At 40.0% G+C, this 18,572-nt stretch overlaps 1 protein-coding gene across 1 annotated transcript; it reads right to left on the bottom strand.

The window, feature by feature from the left end:
• Positions 1–364: 364 nt before the first annotated feature.
• Positions 365–4,055, bottom strand: LOC134805499 (uncharacterized). Its single transcript, XM_063778793.1, has 2 exons — positions 3,665–4,055; positions 365–2,901 (listed from the first exon to the last, which is right to left on the bottom strand). Exon 2 carries the CDS (start codon positions 2,091–2,093, stop codon positions 669–671), a length of 1,425 nt encoding a protein of 474 aa, XP_063634863.1. The 5' UTR covers positions 2,094–2,901; positions 3,665–4,055; the 3' UTR covers positions 365–668.
• Between the last annotated feature and the right edge of the window lie 14,517 nt (positions 4,056–18,572).

Here is an 18,572-nt window from a genome sequence, read left to right as displayed (position 1 = left end):
CACCTAATGGTGCATCTAGGAATTATGGCCCGTACGTTCTCGTGTTCCCTACTGTACTCTCCAGACTTCGCGTACAGTTACTGGAGTTGGTGGAAGTGACATTTGCAAGGGCTGGCTTAGTCTTTTGTCTACTTCTCTTTCAGACTCTGCGTCATTCGCGGCATTCGGGTAGAAGACATTTCGTAAGTATTCTGCGAAGGTTTCTGCTTTTTGTCGTGGGGTTCGCGCCCAGCCTGTGCTACTTCGAAGAGGTGTCTTAGCTAGTTGCGGTTGGTCAAAGTTTTTCGTAAATTTCCACAACGAGTAGTTTGTTGCTGCTGTTCCTGTTAGTGATTCTAGTTGCGTCTCTAAGGTGATGTTGTAGGTGACAGGTTAAATAAAAGACGTAAATTCGCAAAATACAAGGCCAAAACTGTGGTACGAGCGAGGAGTCAACGCGGCGGGTGTGAATTTTGGAAATGTACTTCTACCTTACGTTACATATAGGTGCAGCGCATGACTTGGGCTCGCTACCGTCCATTGTTTTTAAGTAGCTTTAATTAGAATGGTTTACACTAGATGGCATTACAAGTACCAAAGTTAACCAAAAGCAATAAAGATTAATAAACCTAAAGTACAGTTAACATAAAATATATGCGTCGCCTACAATCCCACCCCCTTAGTGATGACTAGTCATCACGAGCCATCTCTGGTGCAAGTAAGGCGACGCGTGTGACGGGACGGCGTAAAATACCGGTGCGCGTGCGGACATCGACCACGCGAGTACGTCCGTCAGTACCGGCGTGTGTCGCACTCACTATTCCGTGCCGCCATGATCCACGATCTAAGTTAGGTTCGACTAAAATTACATAATCTCCTACGTGTAAGGAACGCCTGTCGCGCGTCCACTTCTGTCGCGGAAGTGTTGGCAAGTACTCCGTGAGCCAACGTGCCCAAAACATATCAGTTAGACGTTGTGCTATCCGCCATTGACGTTTCAGCTGGAGATCCTCGTTGTCGTACTTACCAAAAGCTGGTCCGTTTGATGACGTGCCAATCAAAAAATGATTGGGCGTCAGAGCTTCCGGATAATTAGGGTCCGTCGATACGTACGTGATCGGACGACTGTTGACCAGGGCTTCAACCTCGGCCATCAATGTTGAGAGCGTCTCTGAGCGTGGTGCGCGTTCCTTAAGTATAGCTCGCAGGGATGATTTTACAGTGCGCACCATGCGCTCCCACGCTCCTCCCATCTCTGGAGCGCCTGGAGGAATGAATTTCCACTCGATTCCTCTCACGAGTCCATCATTGCGCAGCGCATCGCTGTCTAGTTCAGCGATACTGCGCTTCAGTTTTAAGTCAGCGCCTTTAAGATTTGTCCCATTATCGCAGTATATCACGGTAGTGGTACCTCTGCGTGCTATCATCCGTCTTAAACCCATTATGGTCGAATCAGTGGTAAGACTTTCCGTTATTTCAACGTGAACGGCTCGAACTGTCAGACACGTAAATAACATGCCGTAGCGATTTTGTCTACCACGACCTACTGTGACCTCCATTGGGCCAAAAAAGTCAATTTCGGTGAACGAAAACGGACGACGGTTGTGCTGCAGCCGGGCAGCTGGCAGGTCACCCATGCGCTGCGGCTGCGGCATGGCGCGACGATATCTGCACAGTAGACAATGAGCTGCGACTGCGCGCACAGTTGGTCGCAGTTGCAGAATCCAATAGCGTTGCCTTAACTCATTAACGACTAGTTCTTGAGCTCTGTGCAGTGCCAGTCTGTGGTAGTGTTCTACAAGCAGTCTGGTGATTCGATGTTTGCCATCAAGAATCACTGGCCTCTTCGTAGACTCCTTGACACCCACACTCTTGTCGATGCGGCCTTCTACCCGTAGTAGGCCCGCATCGTCAAGATAAGGTGTTAACTGCAGTAGCCGGCTATCTTTCGATAACGGCTTATTTCTCTTTAAGCAATCAATTTCTGAAAGAAAAGAATCATGTTGACATTTTTTTATCAACAGGTCCTCTGCCGATTGTAACAGCTCGGTGTCGATTCGATTGCATTTACGTTGACATTTTTTAATAAATAGTAATACCCGTGCAGTTGTCATAAGTAATCGAATCCACGACGAAAAATTATTTTCGTTAGGTACCGGCAACGTGCTAGTACAGTCGGCCGAGGACACGACATTAATAACCTTACGTTCACAGAGCGCGTCCTCGAGCTGCTTAGAACTCTTGAGATCCTTGGGCCACTCACTTTCGCGTTCACGCAAGAACCTAGGCCCCTGGAACCATACATCATCGAACTGCAGAGGTGGCGCATCCTCACGAGTGGCCAAATCGGCTATGTTTAAGGCCGTGGGCACGTAACGCCACTCTGACGCTGTGGTCAACTCGTCAATCTCACCAAGGCGGTGAGCGACGTATGGTTTATAGTCCCTTGGGTCACTGCGAATCCATTGGAGGGCGGTATTTGAATCCGTCCAAAAATACCTCTTATTTGGCTTAATATCTTTGTGCTCGCTCTGTATTGTGGCGGCAAGACGAGCAGAGCAAACAACCTTGAAGTTCCAATCTCGGTATGGATACCGGGCGAAGAGGGGTCACTCTGCTTTTACTCGCCACAAAACATACATTCAGAGTTCCATCTGAGCGAACAAGACGCCAATAAACAACAGCGGCATACGCCTTACTGCTGGCATCGCAAAAGGCATGCAATTCGGTACTTATAATAGTGGGGTCACTTACCCCATCCGCCGAATCATCATAGCATCGCGTCCATGCTCCCGCGTCTGCGTAGTGCCGTGGTATGCGCAGCGATGCTAGTAGTTTAAGCTCGTGGAGCCACCTTACCCAGCACGCATGCTCCTCCGGTCGGATGTGGCAGTTCCAATCCACGCCACTACGGTGAACGTTCTGAAATATTATTTTACTCTTTATAATAAAAGGCGACAAAAAACCGTGTAGGTCATAAACCGACATGATGAGACTAAGCATTTTTGCTTTCGTAGGAGCCTCAGATCCATTTAATATTTCCTGTGGGACACGATTAAATGAGATTTTAAATCCAAAAGTATCATCTGAAGGATGAAACATTAACCCTAATGTTCGCTCGGTTGTGTTCATGACTCCGTCCTTAAAGTGAACAGCTGATTGCGCGAGCGCATCGGTAGGTATATTTTTCAATACCTCCTTACTATTACTAGACCAGTTTCGTATCTCAAATCCACCGCTCTTGTGAATAAGAGTAATTTGTTCAACCAACTTAACTGCATTTTCTACACTGCTAGTTGAATATAAACAATCATCCATATAATGACTATTTACAATAATATTTACCGCCTCCGGATATAAATCATCGTACTTAGATGCATTTTTATTCTTAATGAATTGAGCTATAAAAGGACTGCAAGTAGCACCAAACAATAGACTTTGCATGTTTTTACGGGTGCGCGCGGAGATTCCTGCCATAAAAAACGAAGTACGTGTTGATCTTCCGGCCTTATTTCCACCCTTAAAAACATGTCCTTAATGTCCCCAATTATAACTATTTTATTCTCGCGAAACCTGAGCATAATTCCCATAAGCGAATTATATAAGTCTGGACCCGTTAATAAATAACTATTAAGACAATTCCCATTTACTTTAGCAGCACAATCATAAACAAGTCTCAACTTACCAGGTTTGTTGGGATTTTGAATTCCGAAGTGCGGGAGATACCATATGCGGTCGGCCGAAAGTTCATTTTTCTTGAGCTCACGTGCATAACCAGCGGCAAACAGCTTGTTTACCTCCATTCAGTAGCGATCTGCGTACGCGTTGTCTTTAGCAAATCAACGCATTAAAGACTGTAGTCGCGTAAAGGCAGCTTCGCGTGTATCTGGCATGGTGAATACGTCCTTCTTGAACGGCAGACCAACCTCCCATTGATTCCCGATAAGGCGCGCTGTATCTTCTAGTACCTGCAACGCCCTTAAATGATCGCTATTTTCACGGCGTAAGGTTGAAATTCCTATGGAGTCTAGGGAAAAAGAATGTTTAATTAAATCATTTAATTCAACTATATCCTCGCTGTCTGTGTGACTGAGATGGAACACGTTGGCAGCGTTAGAGTGAGTGCGACCACAATTGCCATGAATTGACCAACCTAACTTGCTTGCTAAGATCCATAAGGCTCGGTTTCACTACCATGAATGATTTCAATCGGAGCGATTAAGAAGTAATTATCTTCCCCAATAAGAATGCGCGGTATAACACGACTTTTACACACATAATCCTTAATATGAGATAAACGTTTACAATTTAAACTGTTAATTATAGATAAATCTTGAGCTGGTAAATGTAATTTAGACACTTTACGCAACTTAATGTCATAACTATTGTTATTGTTTTGTCCACTTATCTGAGCGATAACGGTCGGCACAGCTGATTGGTACACTTCTAGTCCAAACGCATCAGTAAACTTTATAGAACGCGGTTGTTCACATTTAAGACCTAACTCGGCTGCTAGATCAGAGTCTATCATGGACACAGAAGAGCAATCGTCCAGAAGCGCGTATGTACTTACGGTACCTTTAGGTCCACGCAATCGCACTGACACTACTTTTACCATGACGTTATCCACAGAAGAAGGTTTACCACAATCCGATGTAACGTGTGCCACGGTGTCGAGGGCCGAAGGTGCCGGCTCGGGGACCGGCGGTTGAGCCTGCGCTGTGGCCGGCTCGGGCGGCGGGTCGACGACCGCGTCAGCTGATTGTGATGACGTAGGCTTCTTCTAGTGTAGTATCCTGTGGTGTGCGAGTCCGCAACCATCTACGTCGCACTTGGGCGCGGGGCATGTGTCTCTGTCGTGTCGTGACGTCAGACAACAATAACAAAGTCCTTGAGATTTGATGAACTTCCATCTATCACGGCGCAGGGCACGTTTGAACACACGGCACTCAGGCAGCGGGTGAAATCCTTTTGAGCAAAATTTACAATCCTTGTTTTCCTCGACGGCTTTAGTTGTTAATACGGGCCGATTAATACGGACTTTGTTATCACTTGAGTATTTCGCTGTAGTTTTTATTTCACTCGGCTTACTTTGTTCACGTACCTGTGCCATTCCAACTAGTGATAACATTTGTGCCTCTTGTTTAAGAAACTCAGATATCAGGGTCAACTTAGGCTGATCTTCATCTAACCTTTTGTATGCGAAGTCGGTCCATTTGCCAATCAAAGTACTCGGTAGCTTGCTTAGAACAGCTGATGCGAGCTCGGGGCTGCGTAGATAATCTGGCTTATTTAGCGCACCTATTGTTGCTACGCAGTTATTTACTTTGATTGAAAAATCAATTAGGTCATGATGGTACGACGTGGGTAACGAAGGTAGCTTCTTCAGCTGCGTCGTAAGGTTCATGATGATGACATCCGATCGGCCAAACCTTAATTCGAGAGCTTCCATGACGGCTGCGGGCGGGGTGTTACCGATCAGCAGAGCGGTAACCGTGTCCTTGGCGTCGCCTCGCAGTGCTTTGCGTAGTCTCTCCAGGTTCTCAGACTCACTGAACTCACAGACTCGAGTAAATTCCGTGTAAGCCTTTTTAAAGTGCAACCACTCGACGCTGTCGCCGCTGAAAATCGGTAAGTGACGTGGCGTAGACAGGCGGCTAAGCAAACGATCCTCGCGCTTGGCTGACGAGTTCGTCATGATATCCTTTAAGGTAAGCGCTAGTTCTCGGATGCTGTCACTTGGAACATCGGGTTGCCGGACTATGGGTAAGTTGACAGGTGCTGGTGCAGGATTGGGTGGCAGTGCTTGCTGCTGTGGCTGATAAGGCGCATCAGGTTGCGGTATGTAAGTAGTTTCATCGTGACCTTGACTCAACCATTGTTCGACGTTAGACCGCGCTCTGTTGCTATGCGCGCTTCCGCTCGCTTCACTACCGCGCTCACTCTGCGTCACACTTCGGCGTCAACGTGTGCTAGATTAGCTTCTAGCTTTTTATCAATAAGCGCCAGCTCAATCTGGGCCTTGGCTTGAGCGGCTTCAAATTCCAATTGCTTACGTTTTGCAATGGATGATGACGTAGATAACTTCGACTTGGCTGACGAAATTGAACCCCGTACACTTTTTGGTGTTTCCATTTTCACATCCTTCGGCTGTTTCACTTTATCACTATCAGTGCCGAGGTCTAGGAATTTATTAACTATAGGTTCCGCGGGCGCGTTGCTCGATGTACTCGCCATTTGCAATTTCGTGCGCTCGAGTTCGCGGCGATGTTGTTTACGAGTTTTAACCTGCGATGTCGGCTTGATCATCACTTCTGGCACAGATCTGGTTCGAAGACCACTTTATTGTAGGTGACAGGTTAAATTAAAGACGTAAATTCGCAAAATACAAGGCCAAAACTGTGGTACGAGCGAGGAGTCAACGTGGCGGGTGTGAATTTTGGAAATGTACTTCTACCTTACGTTACATATAGGTGCAGCGCATGACTTGGGCTCGCTACCGTCCATTGTTTTTAAGTAGCTTTAATTAGAATGGTTTACACTAGATGGCATTACAAGTACCAAAGTTAACCAAAAGCAATAAAGATTAATAAACCTAAAGTACAGTTAACATAAAATATATGCCTCGCCTACAGATGTTATGCCAGTTTTTTAACATTTCTCTTAATTTCCTAGCTTCATTCTCAAATGCAGTTTTATCTACATCCAGTCTAGTTTGGTGCCAAACCCGCCTCAAGCGTCTTTTGTTTCGTAGAATGCTTTTAATGGATAATGGATAATTATCACGTTGCTTGCGGTTGTGGTTTGCGGGAGTGGTTAACCAGCAAGCCTTTTGGATGAGAACAGTGATATACTTAGTTGCGGTTTCTATGTCATCAGGTGTCTTAAGCGCAACTTTTAGATTAATCGATTCCTCTAAGTAGTTCTTGAAAGCCTCCCAGTCTGTGTGTTTATTATACATCACTTCTGGCTCTTTTTTCTCAATCAGCATAGTGCTTATAGTTAATAAGACAGGTGTGTGGTCAGAAGAGCTGTCATAGCACGGTTCTTGTTTGAGATAGTGCCTGGTCAGACCCCTTGTCACGAAGAAGTCTAGCAGGTCCGGGAGCTTTTTTGCATCTGCAGGCCAGTAGGTTGGTTCAGAGGTATTAGAGTGTTAGAAGGTTCAAATTTTCTATGCTTGAATCGGATATAATTTTACTTTATAAAAAAGGCGATCCGAAAAATATAGGTAATTACAGACCTATAAGCCTGTTATCTTCAATTTATAAATTGTTTTCGTCAATTCTAGAAAAAAGAATAAGAAATACTATTGAAAAACATCAAACGGTAGAGCAAGCCGGGTTTAGAAGAGGCTTTAGCACGGTCGATCATATACACTCCGTGGAAATGCTGATAGAAAAATATCAAGAGTTTAACAGGCCACTCTACCTCGCCTTTATCGACTTCCAGAAAGCTTTCGACACTCTCTACCATCACTCTATATGGGAATCTCTACATTCGCAAAATATCGAAGAAAGCTATTTAAAAGTATTACAACATCTTTACCAAAACTGCAGAAGTAGAGTACGATTGGAAACAACAGGACCTGCCATACCTATCATGAGAGGAGTTAGACAAGGTGACCCAACAATTTTCATTGCAGTGCTACAATCGGTTATAGGTAAACTAAACTGGCAGAAAACTGGACTAAATATTAATAACAAATATTTAAATAATTTAAGATTTGCGGACGACATAGTCTTGTTGTCCGAAAATGTCGTAGATCTGCAATCGATGATTAACGACCTTCACGAATCAAGTCGACAAGTTGGCCTCGAAATAAATTGCAGCAAAACAAATATTATGACAAACCAAAAAACAAAACAACCAGTTTACATAGAAAATGTAGAGCTACGATATGCCGACTCTTACATTTACCTGGGCAAACAAATTTCGTTTAAAAAGAGAGAAATGAATTTGAAATTGAAAGGAGAATTACAAACGCTTGGAGAAGATTTTGGGGACTTAAAGAAGTTATGAAAAGTGATATGCATATTAAGATTAAACAGAAAGTTATGGATACCTGCATCCTCCCATCACTGACCTATGCGAGTCAAACATGGAATTTCACAGTTTATAACAAAAATAAGATTAGGTCATGTCAAAGAAGTATGGAGAGAAGTGTACTCAATGTAAAAAGAATTCAAAAAATATCGCATACATTAATTAGAAAGAAGACAAAGGTCACAGACGCCCTAGGTCACTGTAAGAAATTAAAGTGGCGGTGGGCGGGACACGTCGCTAGGATGACAGACAACCGATGGACTCACAGACTGACCACTTGGAAGGGGCCATCAGGTACAAGAAAACAAGGCAAACCCAAAGCGCGATGGACTGACGAAATAGTGAGACTGGCTGGTGATCAATGGATGCAAAAAGCTAATTATAGAGACGCTTGGAAATCACTAGAGGAGGCCTTCACCTTCGAGTAGCGAGGGGTTCTTACATTATTAGATATTATAAATTAAGTATTAAGTATAAAGATGTTAAAACGTAGAACTGTTTTGTAGAAATAGGTTTATTTAAAAGTGTGTAAGTTTATTTTTTTGTAAGAAATATAAGGCTTTTTTATTTATTATTTATTTATTTATTATATGCACGAGTGTTCAAGTTTACATTAATCTTAATCTATACATTTGCTACGTTTTAGTAAAAATACAAGACAAGTGTTATGAAATGCCTGAAGTCATAATTTTAAGACTCCAGGAACACTGGGTTTAAGAACAAAACATTGGACACTACTAATGCCATCTTGTGAGGCGCAAGAAACTAAAGGTTGCCTAGGAACTGAAGGCTATGAAATTTACATTAATCTTGATTTTCACATTCTTTATGTTTACATAAAAACTAGGCAACACATAACACAAGTTACGCAATGTTTTGGATTTTTAAAACTACGGGAAAGATAAAATATCGCTAATGTTTATGTCGAAGTTGAGGACTACTAGCGCCATCTAGTAGGCTCCATGTGAACTAACCATAGCTTGTTGATGTTTTGGGGGAAATTCACGTTACAATACTGAATTTGTTTGTTAGATAAATGGATAATTTTTAAAATATTAAAAAACTCGAAATTTAATAGAAGGATTTTACCTGCCAATAAAATCCATATTGTGGTCCAGAAGTCCTCTCCGGTGTTGTGACAGAGCGTTTATTGGATTTTTGATGAATATTTGCCTCAAATAGCCCATCTGATGACTCCTTCCTGTGGTGACGTCACTTCCCCTGCAACAAGTTTCACAGCCGGCGCCAAATAACTGGTTCTTTTACCGCCATTCAACCAGAGCTCGGTTCGATTCGAGCGATTATTCGTCATTGCGTCTCACCAGGTAGGCCTTAATAGGCCCGGAGAGGACTTCTGTACCACAATATGGATTTTATTGGCAGGTAAAATCCTTCTATTGTGGTCCCTTCGTCCTCTCCGGTGTTGTGAGACTTGTCTGTTATCACCTGGTGAATGGCCATAAAGCTTAAATATAAACAAACATCTAGGTAGAGATTACCTTTATTAATAATAATATAAGCATAGGTACATAATTACATCACAAATTCATAGCCATAACAATCGAAATATTTAGTCAAGCCTAGAATAAAATCTACTTATTAATTAAACTGGATGAAAAAGGCGAGCTACGGATGTATCGCTTACTGAATCGTTATTTCTAATAAATTGCCGTCTGTAAAAATTATGAAAAGTATTCTCACTTCTCCAATTCCCTCTTAGAAGAATTTCATCAATAGGGTACAAAGCAGGTACGCCGCGCGACAATAAACATTTTTTTTAACAGAGTTATGAAAAAAAATGTTTGACAAGTTTACTATTCTGTATAGTAGGATAACTGGGCTATTCACAGGTATTTTTTTTCTAGAGCAAATCCTCATAGTTTAAATTTTTTAGAGGATTTACGAAAAAAAAAATTAAAAGATTTTTTTTTAATTTTGAATTTCTTGATTTTTTTGTATGGGTGAGTGAAAATTTAGTCACAGAACTGAATTCTTCATCCTCGAATTACACGAAAAATACACCAAACTTGATATAGTTGCGAGATGTATGCAGATATAAAGCTTAGAGTGAGGCGCGCCGGAGGCACTTTTACCCCCCCTCCCCTGCCCACCTGCTGGGGGGAACCTCTTGGCAACCGGGCTTAATCAGCTCAGATCACTCCCAGGAACACCTGTTCCAAGCGGTTTGCTTTGTCTCCAAAATGCAAGGTGGTGGACCTTAGATCTCCTGCTTTATACTCTGTCAAGCTGGATATGTTATGTAACACATACTTCACAGGTATGTGTCACAAATACAAAGGAAGTCAAAGGTGTACAATGTAAGCCAAACAACATCTGACCCGGGGCAGGCTTTCTCATGCAAGCTTGTCTCCGAGTTGCGATTGGAACCTTAAACAACATATCACCAACACCAACCGGGAAGGCGCGCTTGTCCTCATCATTGTAGTTTCTGCTTTCGCCTTAAACACTCCACAAACATAAGATGTCATTCACTGAGCATAGTAACCCCTCCACATAACCCCGGCGTTCGTAGGTTTGACACTTGTCAAAGTCACCGAGGTAGGGGTGCGCTTTTCTGTCTTAACATTTACGATTAGAACCGGTATTATAATGGAGGCCTCACACGCAGATACCATTGTCGAGAACGCTTCGAAAATGTTTAAGATATAAATTAATGTATTCTCGATAATTATTGATTCATCATTTATGCAACAAAACCTTACATTGGTCTATGACCGCCCGTTCCAGACCGACCATAGACACAGTGATGGAAATCGAGTAAAACGGAACGACCGGCCATAGACGAATGAAGGAGTGAAGTGTCAAAGAAAAAACACCTTGGCCCCCGATGATCGGATCGAGTGGCAGACGTTCCGCGGTGGAAAAGATAATCGAGTAAAATCGTGGGAAAGTGCGGTTCTTATGGACGGGGCGACGCAGCCCGCGACGGCGACGGGCGGGGCCTAAGAGAGGCAACCCGGATTTCGTCGGCCAGCAAGAGATCGCAGACCGGAGCGTCGGAGCTACGGCCGACAATGTGCGCCATCGCCTGCCCCCACGGGCCAGAAGGGGCCCATCTACATCAACGCGCTTCTCGCGGGACACGGCGCGGGTCCAGGTAGCGGCCCGACGCCGCCCCCTCCGCGCCGCGGAGCTCCCACCTTGCCGTCCGTGCCTGAGGGCACGAAATGCATAGCGGCCGCCATGACACCCCCGCCGGCGTGCACCACACCAGACGCGTAGGGCCGCAAGACGCGGGCCCTGCGACTGCGCCATCGCCTTCCCTGCGCGAGGCATCGTCGGCGTGGAGCGCCGACCTTCGGGACACTCGTGAGTCGTTCTCATTATCTTTCATGGCCATGATTGCGCGCGTATCCAACGTCCGAACGTTCCTTAGTAATTAGTTATAGGGGGCCCCGTAAATTTAGTAATATAAAAACAACTACTTAGTTTATACAAAGCGGTATCGAAGGCTGCCATGTGCGCGGGTCCGCAATACAAGTATTAATTGACCATCTTGTTTTCACTTCTGCCAAAAGCATCCCTTCCAGTTATATCCAGCGCAGCATAGGACGGTCCTTGAACCAAAGGTCCGTTGCTCTCCAGAGATTTGTCCGGCTTAATTTAGTAAGTATCTGTAAGTATTTAGTGTAACGTCTCTTCCAAATTTACAATCTTATCCCGCGACTGTTTTACTTAAAACTCTTATTTTATTTACGTTACAGTTAGTAGCAATGTAACGCAACTAAAGTATGGTATCCCTAGGAACCGAACAAAAAGCAGTAATGTACATCGAACAACGATGAAATATAACCATAGATATAATATACTTAAAGACGAAGTCTAAGCGAGCTGTCACTGTTACCACTTTTGTTTAGTGTACTATTAATAATGTGAATCCACCTTGCTGTAGCTATGTCGATAAAGTCATATCGATAAACTATCGACATATCTTGCAATTTTAATTTTACTTCAAAGGTTTAACGATTTACGATACCTAAAATGAACAAAAACGCTTTTATTCTTTATTGTGGTTATCAGATCACAATTTTATCGTCACGCTCCAGCAGGGAACGAAGAGAAAGTTCAGATATTTAATTAAAATACATAAATACCTACTAAATTATGTGTTCCGAAATAATTGAATTATTTTATTATATTATAATATATTCATTATCCATTAGCATTTCAATTATGTTTATGTTTAACGAAGATTCAATATTCAATAATCAAGCTTCAATTAATCGCTATTTCGTTCCGCTGTGTAGCGTTTATCGATATTATATAACATGATTAAAATCGGATTTTCACATCACGGTAACACCTTGATTTGAAGTCAATCTTGTCAACAGTATGGTTGTCCTTTTTTGACAAACGGCATTTTTAAAAGAGCGAGGAGAGAGAAATGATACTAGTTGCTGCACCGTCAAAGAGAACAGACAACGTTGGGGCCTTGAATGTAACAAAACAGTTCCACAGATATGATATAAATGACACGCGATTTTCGAATAATTCAAACGTAGTGTTGCTAACCCGCGATTTTTCAAATTTACCGCCCCTTTTTTTCTCACTGACAATATTTGCTTGACCAACTATAGGTAATAGTTTTCTATCAGTTCAACAAATTTACTTCTCAACTCAACTTATCTTCAACTTCTGGCAAAATATTCTTATACTTATGTTATATGTGCTAGATATCGATGATTGAGATAAAGTCTCAGTTTTAAAGCAATTTACGGCAACCATCACCTATTACCATATCAAATATTTCATCACTTTTTTTTTTCATAAAGTAAAAATAGGTATACATGACCTGATGTCCAGTGGTGACCATGATGACCATTACAACAGAACTCTGCTTCGCTCTAGATTCCTTTTCACTGCCGCAGCAATTCCAGCTACATTCCCTTTCGCGAAGGCGGAGACTTCTGGTGTTCGCAAGCGCCGTTGATCATCATGAGACATCGTCAGCCATATTTTCCAACAACTCGGCATGAAACGTAAAAGTATTCGGTGTTATATATACTATATAATATACCTTATAAGCTCAAAAAGGAATTATATAAGTACCTAATTATGTTTAATAGTAGTTCAAATTATAAACATTCATTTATCTCAAAAACGGTGAGTCGTAGCGAAAAACGAATGAAAATCTAAGCCCCCTTTAATACCTTGTATGCATAGTAAGCATCAATTTACATTCCACAATTTTGACTATAACGATCAAAATTAAAACTCAAAATCATCAAATCATTTCCGATACCTAGTTACAAAATGTAAATATCCATTTATCTCGGTAGCTATGCGCCGTGGTGAAAAAATTATGAAAAATATTTAGGCCCCCCTTAATACTCCATAAACAACTCATTTATCAAGACCCGCGTGTTGACATATTCTGCATAATTTCCACATAACGTTACCCGTACCATATTTCTTTCGCATTTCATTAGTGTTTTGTATATTTAATTATCTCATATTACAAAAATAAGGGTGATGTTGTTTATCAGTTATCTCACTAAATCAATAAGTAATAGCAGTGGACTTGTACTTACGTATCATCCCGCTTCTGAAGATGAAACCTCCACAGGGATAAACAAAAAAACAACTTCATAATATAGCACTTGATTTTATTCTCACTTCTGATAATACGATTTATTCTAACTTCAACTTCACTTTAAGTGTTTACAGTTTCAATCGACGGTGACGACTGGCCGCTCCGGGTAGGAAGGCCGCGTTTTATACCTGATTCTGACAATGTTGCAGTACCCGCAAGATTTAATAAAAATGAAATAAATTAGAAATTATTACTTAAGATGTGGGTAGTCTGCCGTGGTTGTTACAATAAAGTGCTTACCGTCAGCTATAAGATCTGTGACGTCCAGGCTCCGTTGTGTACTGGGTGATCAAATGAAACAACTGTTATCACTTGTGCACTCCGCCAGCCACCCACTCGCCATGACACTTCTCCACGGAGTGAAGCTAGCGGGTAGTTGCGTCGTACTGTTTATTGTGTAATCGTCACATCTCTCCCTTTTTATAACGATTTATTTATTTTACTTTATATATTTATCATGCAACAATAGTTCAGTTTATCGTATTATCTTATACTCGCTAGGTTAATTTATTTTTCCAATCTAGGTATACTACCACCGGTTCGGAAAGGTTAACCTCAGACCCGAGAAGAACCGGCGTAAGAAACTCGGCGAGGTGTGGATGTATTCATTTAACAACAGTGAAATAATAAATATTTTCCAACACTAGCAAGTCTTTAAATCTGTAAAACTATTATTTTACTTTTACAATTTCTTCTTAGGTGTCAGTCCCTCTCCTTCTCCTATTTGCAGTTTTGAGTTTTTTATTCAATTGCTTATAACTCAAAGATTTACTTTAAACGCCTTAATTACTACATTTTCCTTTTGATGCTTACACATTTCCAGGTATTTCCATTAGCATACAATATAATATTTTACTAATTAATACCTATTTCATGATTTAGGTACAATAACATTGTAAGCTTGCCAAGCGTCTTGGACATTAGTTACTTATTGGCAATAACTGATTGACTCAGTTTTACTTGTCTTGTATGATGCTAATATATATAATGCAATTTAAAATACTTGTAGATAATCCAAGGTCAAATAAAGTAGGAATGTTACATTCGTTGTAGAGGTACCACGTCAAGTATGATTTTACTTGTGAATAGGTTAAGCAAACAATAATCTATATAAATAGATTTATATATTATTAATTTGTTAGGTACCTACTAAGATTTACCTGCCTATTTGACCATTATTATTATTAATTGCATTGCATACATATCTAATTATCGTTCTTTAATTATAATACTTGAATAATATAATCTTGACATCAATTAATCCAAATATTTAGGTATTTCAAACATTTTATTGCTCAAAAAGTAACACAGCAAATATAATATCGAATGTAATATTATTCTAGCAACTTACTTATGCGAAGAATCATAATTACAATTTATGTTATGAAAATAACGTAACACCTTACTAATTGAAAGCTGATTTTTCAATTGAATTGTGACCAGTAAGTATTGTATTATTATTTCCACAATAATTACTGTCAGACTATCACATATTATTATTTGTACTTATACACTTTTTCTTCGGTTTATTTCAATTACTTGCAACATATTTTATAAACCTGAAACATAGGTATACACCTTGTATGTCTGCTTCCTATCCTGCCATTGGTAAGTATGTCATTTAACTTCAATAAACATCTTCCAACGAACCAATGGAATTACATTATTCTAACCATGATCCCATGAAATACTGAGTACACCAGAGTACAGTTCGAATGTTTAGGTACTTTACCATTTTATCGTTACGTTTAACGTTTCTAAATGATAAGACCTAGGCTTTTGGTCTTTTGAGTCTTAGTGCTCAATTAGTACAATAAATGTGTACTCTTGGGTAGATCAATAAAGTGGTTCAAGCTACAACTTTAATCTACTAGTTTTACTTAATTAGTTAGCCTCAACAAATTAAACATCAGGCAAACTGTCATTGAGAGCGATCAAAATCACGGTTAATTCGAATACTTATTGTTTTTATTTTATAATGTGTAGGTACCTACACACAGTATTTAGTTATTTGTTTCTGTTTTGATTTAATGTATCGGTTCTGAGACAATGTATAATTTCTAATGTATGTATTGTCTCAACCGCGTACCTAAGAGTTTTGGCATCCTTAATTATTGTAAGTTTATGCATGTGACTGAAATAAGGAAATATATTTTCCGGTAAAGTGCCTTTTTAATTACACTTAATTATAATTAGTCATCACATCACACACATCACTCATCTTCATCTGAGTAGGTGTACCTACTACCTAGGTAGTTAAAAAGGGACTTCGTCATCTACACTGTTAACCACTGACAAAAGTCGTATGTCTATTTACAAGACATTAGGTTAACTGCTGGTCACTAGAGTTTTTTCTGTTAGTACCTTAGTCATGGTTGCCTTGGGTATAGTTTCGTAGTTTAGTTAAGTAAGCAGTGCTTCCTCACCGTGTAAGGCTCTCCGCATCGCCACTTCAGTTTTTACAGCATTGACTTTAGGTACTACATGACATGATGTATTATGACAGGCCCAGCGTCTATTTACGTACCTATTGTACTTGGGTTTGTAATTGAGCTTTGCCCTGATTATTATTCTATAGAATCATGTATTCCGGCTCTAAAATAGATTGGAATTGGGATTTATTATATGAAATCTGGGTCATATACGATTTTGAAGAATTGTATATCCTCATCTATTTATAGGTTTTATTTGGGCAGTTTAGGCATGCCTCTGTGTTCCACAATTTACACGGCTACTTACGCAGAATGCATTATTACTCTTATCCTGGTCACCTGCTTGTTTCTCTTAAACTATAATTTAACCTGTCTTCTAACTGTTCCAACAGGATTGCTACAACAATCTTTAACCGGAATACCGTCTAAGTCGTCGTATAATATATTTTTATATATACTTTGTCCGTTTTTATTTAAGCTGATACATTCGGTTCTTACCCATACGAACATCTGCAAAATGCAGTTAATTTATGATACGGGTATAGGTTAGAAGAAGGTTAAATTGTAATACTTTACAGAAAATGTTTCCAACTGGCGTATTTTTTTTTTTATAATTGAAATCTACTCTGAATCTACATTAGTAGATATGCCTATTCCCGAGGCCATCCATCTATACCTACGCCTTAAGTTAACTGGAACAGTAGGCAGAGGCACTAAACTGCTTATTATATAATTTCGAATTCAGTAAATACATTACATAATAGGAGGTCACTCTATACTAACATAATGTCAGTTTATGACTATTTTGCCTCCCTATTAAATTTTGGTGGGCTAAAGAATCCGTCTAATGGTAGTATCTAGGACATTTTGAATGACCTAAAACAAGATACTATCGTTAGTACCAACCAACACTATATCGCGTCAGTTTACTTTTAAGTACTATGTTGTACTAATTTGGACGGGTAACAAAAGGTCCTATCGTTAGTACCAACCAGCACTATCGCGTCTACTAGACTAGTTACTATTTACATTTGACTCTTTTGGTTTGTTAGTACCAGTTGAACATTCAACTAACTAATTATTCTCTGTTTGTATCGTAGGTAAGTGTTATGATTTCGCTTATCATTTCTTTTGTTTTGCTAGTACTAGTTGAACATTCAACCCGCTACTTATTTATTTTGCTAGTACCAGTTGAGAGTTCCAACCCACTAATTATTTGTTTTGCTAGTACCAGTTGAAAGTTCCAACCTACTAATTATTTGTTTTTCTAGCAACAGTTGAACAAACAACCTACTAATTATTTGTTTTGCTAGTACCAGTTGAACAATCAACCTACTAATTATTTGTTTTGCTAGTACCAGTTGAACATTTCAACCTACTAATTATTTGTTTTGCTAGTACCGGTTGAACATTTCAACCTACTAATTATTTGTTTTGCTAGTACCGGTTGAAAGTTTCAACCTACTAATTATTAGTTTTGCTAGTACCGGTTGAAAGTTTCAACTTACTAACTATTTGTTTTGCTAGTACCAGTTGAAAGTTTCAACCTACTAACTATTTGTTTTGCTAGTACCAGTTGAAAGTTTCAACCTACTAATTATTTGTTTTGCTAGTACCAGTTGAACATTTCAACCTACTAATTATTTGTTTTGCTAGTACCGGTTGAAAGTTTCAACCTACTAATTATTTGTTTTGCTAGTACCGGTTGAAAGTTTCAACCTACTAATTATTTGTTTTGCTAGTACCTGTTGAAAGTTTCAACCTACTAATTATTTGTTTTGCTAGTACCGGTTGAACATTTCAACCTACTAATTATTTGTTTTGCTAGTACCGGTTGAAAGTTTCAACCTACTAATTATTAGTTTTGCTAGTACCGGTTGAAAGTTTCAACCTACTAACTATTTGTTTTGCTAGTACCAGTTGAAAGTTTCAACCTACTAATTATTTGTTTTGCTAGTACCAGTTGAACATTTCAACCTACTAATTATTTGTTTTGCTAGTACCGGTTGAAAGTTTCAACCTACTAATTACTTGTTTTGCTAGTACCGGTTGAAAGTTTCAACCTACTAATTATTTGTTTTGCTAGTACCTGTTGAAAGTTTCAACCTACTAATTATTTGTTTTGCTAGTACCGGTTGAAGGTTTCAACCTACTAATTATTTGTTTTGCTAGTACCGGTTGAAAGTTTCAACCTACTAATTATTTGTTTTGCTAGTACCGGTTGAAAGTTTCAACCTACTAATTATTTGTTTTGCTAGTACCGGTTGAAAGTTTCAACCTACTAATTATTTGTTTTGCTAGTACCAGTTGAACATTTCAACCTACTAATTATTTGTTTTGCTAGTACCGGTTGAAAGTTTCAACCTACTAATTATTTGTTTTGCTAGTACCGGTTGAAAGTTTCAACCTACTAACTATTTGTTTTGCTAGTACCAGTTGAACGTTTCAACCTACTAATTATTGCAGCATAGATGTGATGTACAGTTTACTTCTTGCAATTT

The sequence above is a fragment of the Cydia splendana genome, unplaced genomic scaffold (genome assembly GCF_910591565.1).
Source record: "Cydia splendana unplaced genomic scaffold, ilCydSple1.2 scaffold_124_ctg1, whole genome shotgun sequence".
Lineage (NCBI taxonomy): Eukaryota > Metazoa > Arthropoda > Insecta > Lepidoptera > Tortricidae > Cydia > Cydia splendana.
This window is presented reverse-complemented; position numbering and strand designations above follow the sequence as displayed.

Coding starts and splice junctions, on each gene's coding strand:
- LOC134805499 (XM_063778793.1), bottom strand. CDS start 2,093: ATGACAACTGCACGGGTATTACTATTTATTAAAAAATGTCAACGTAAA.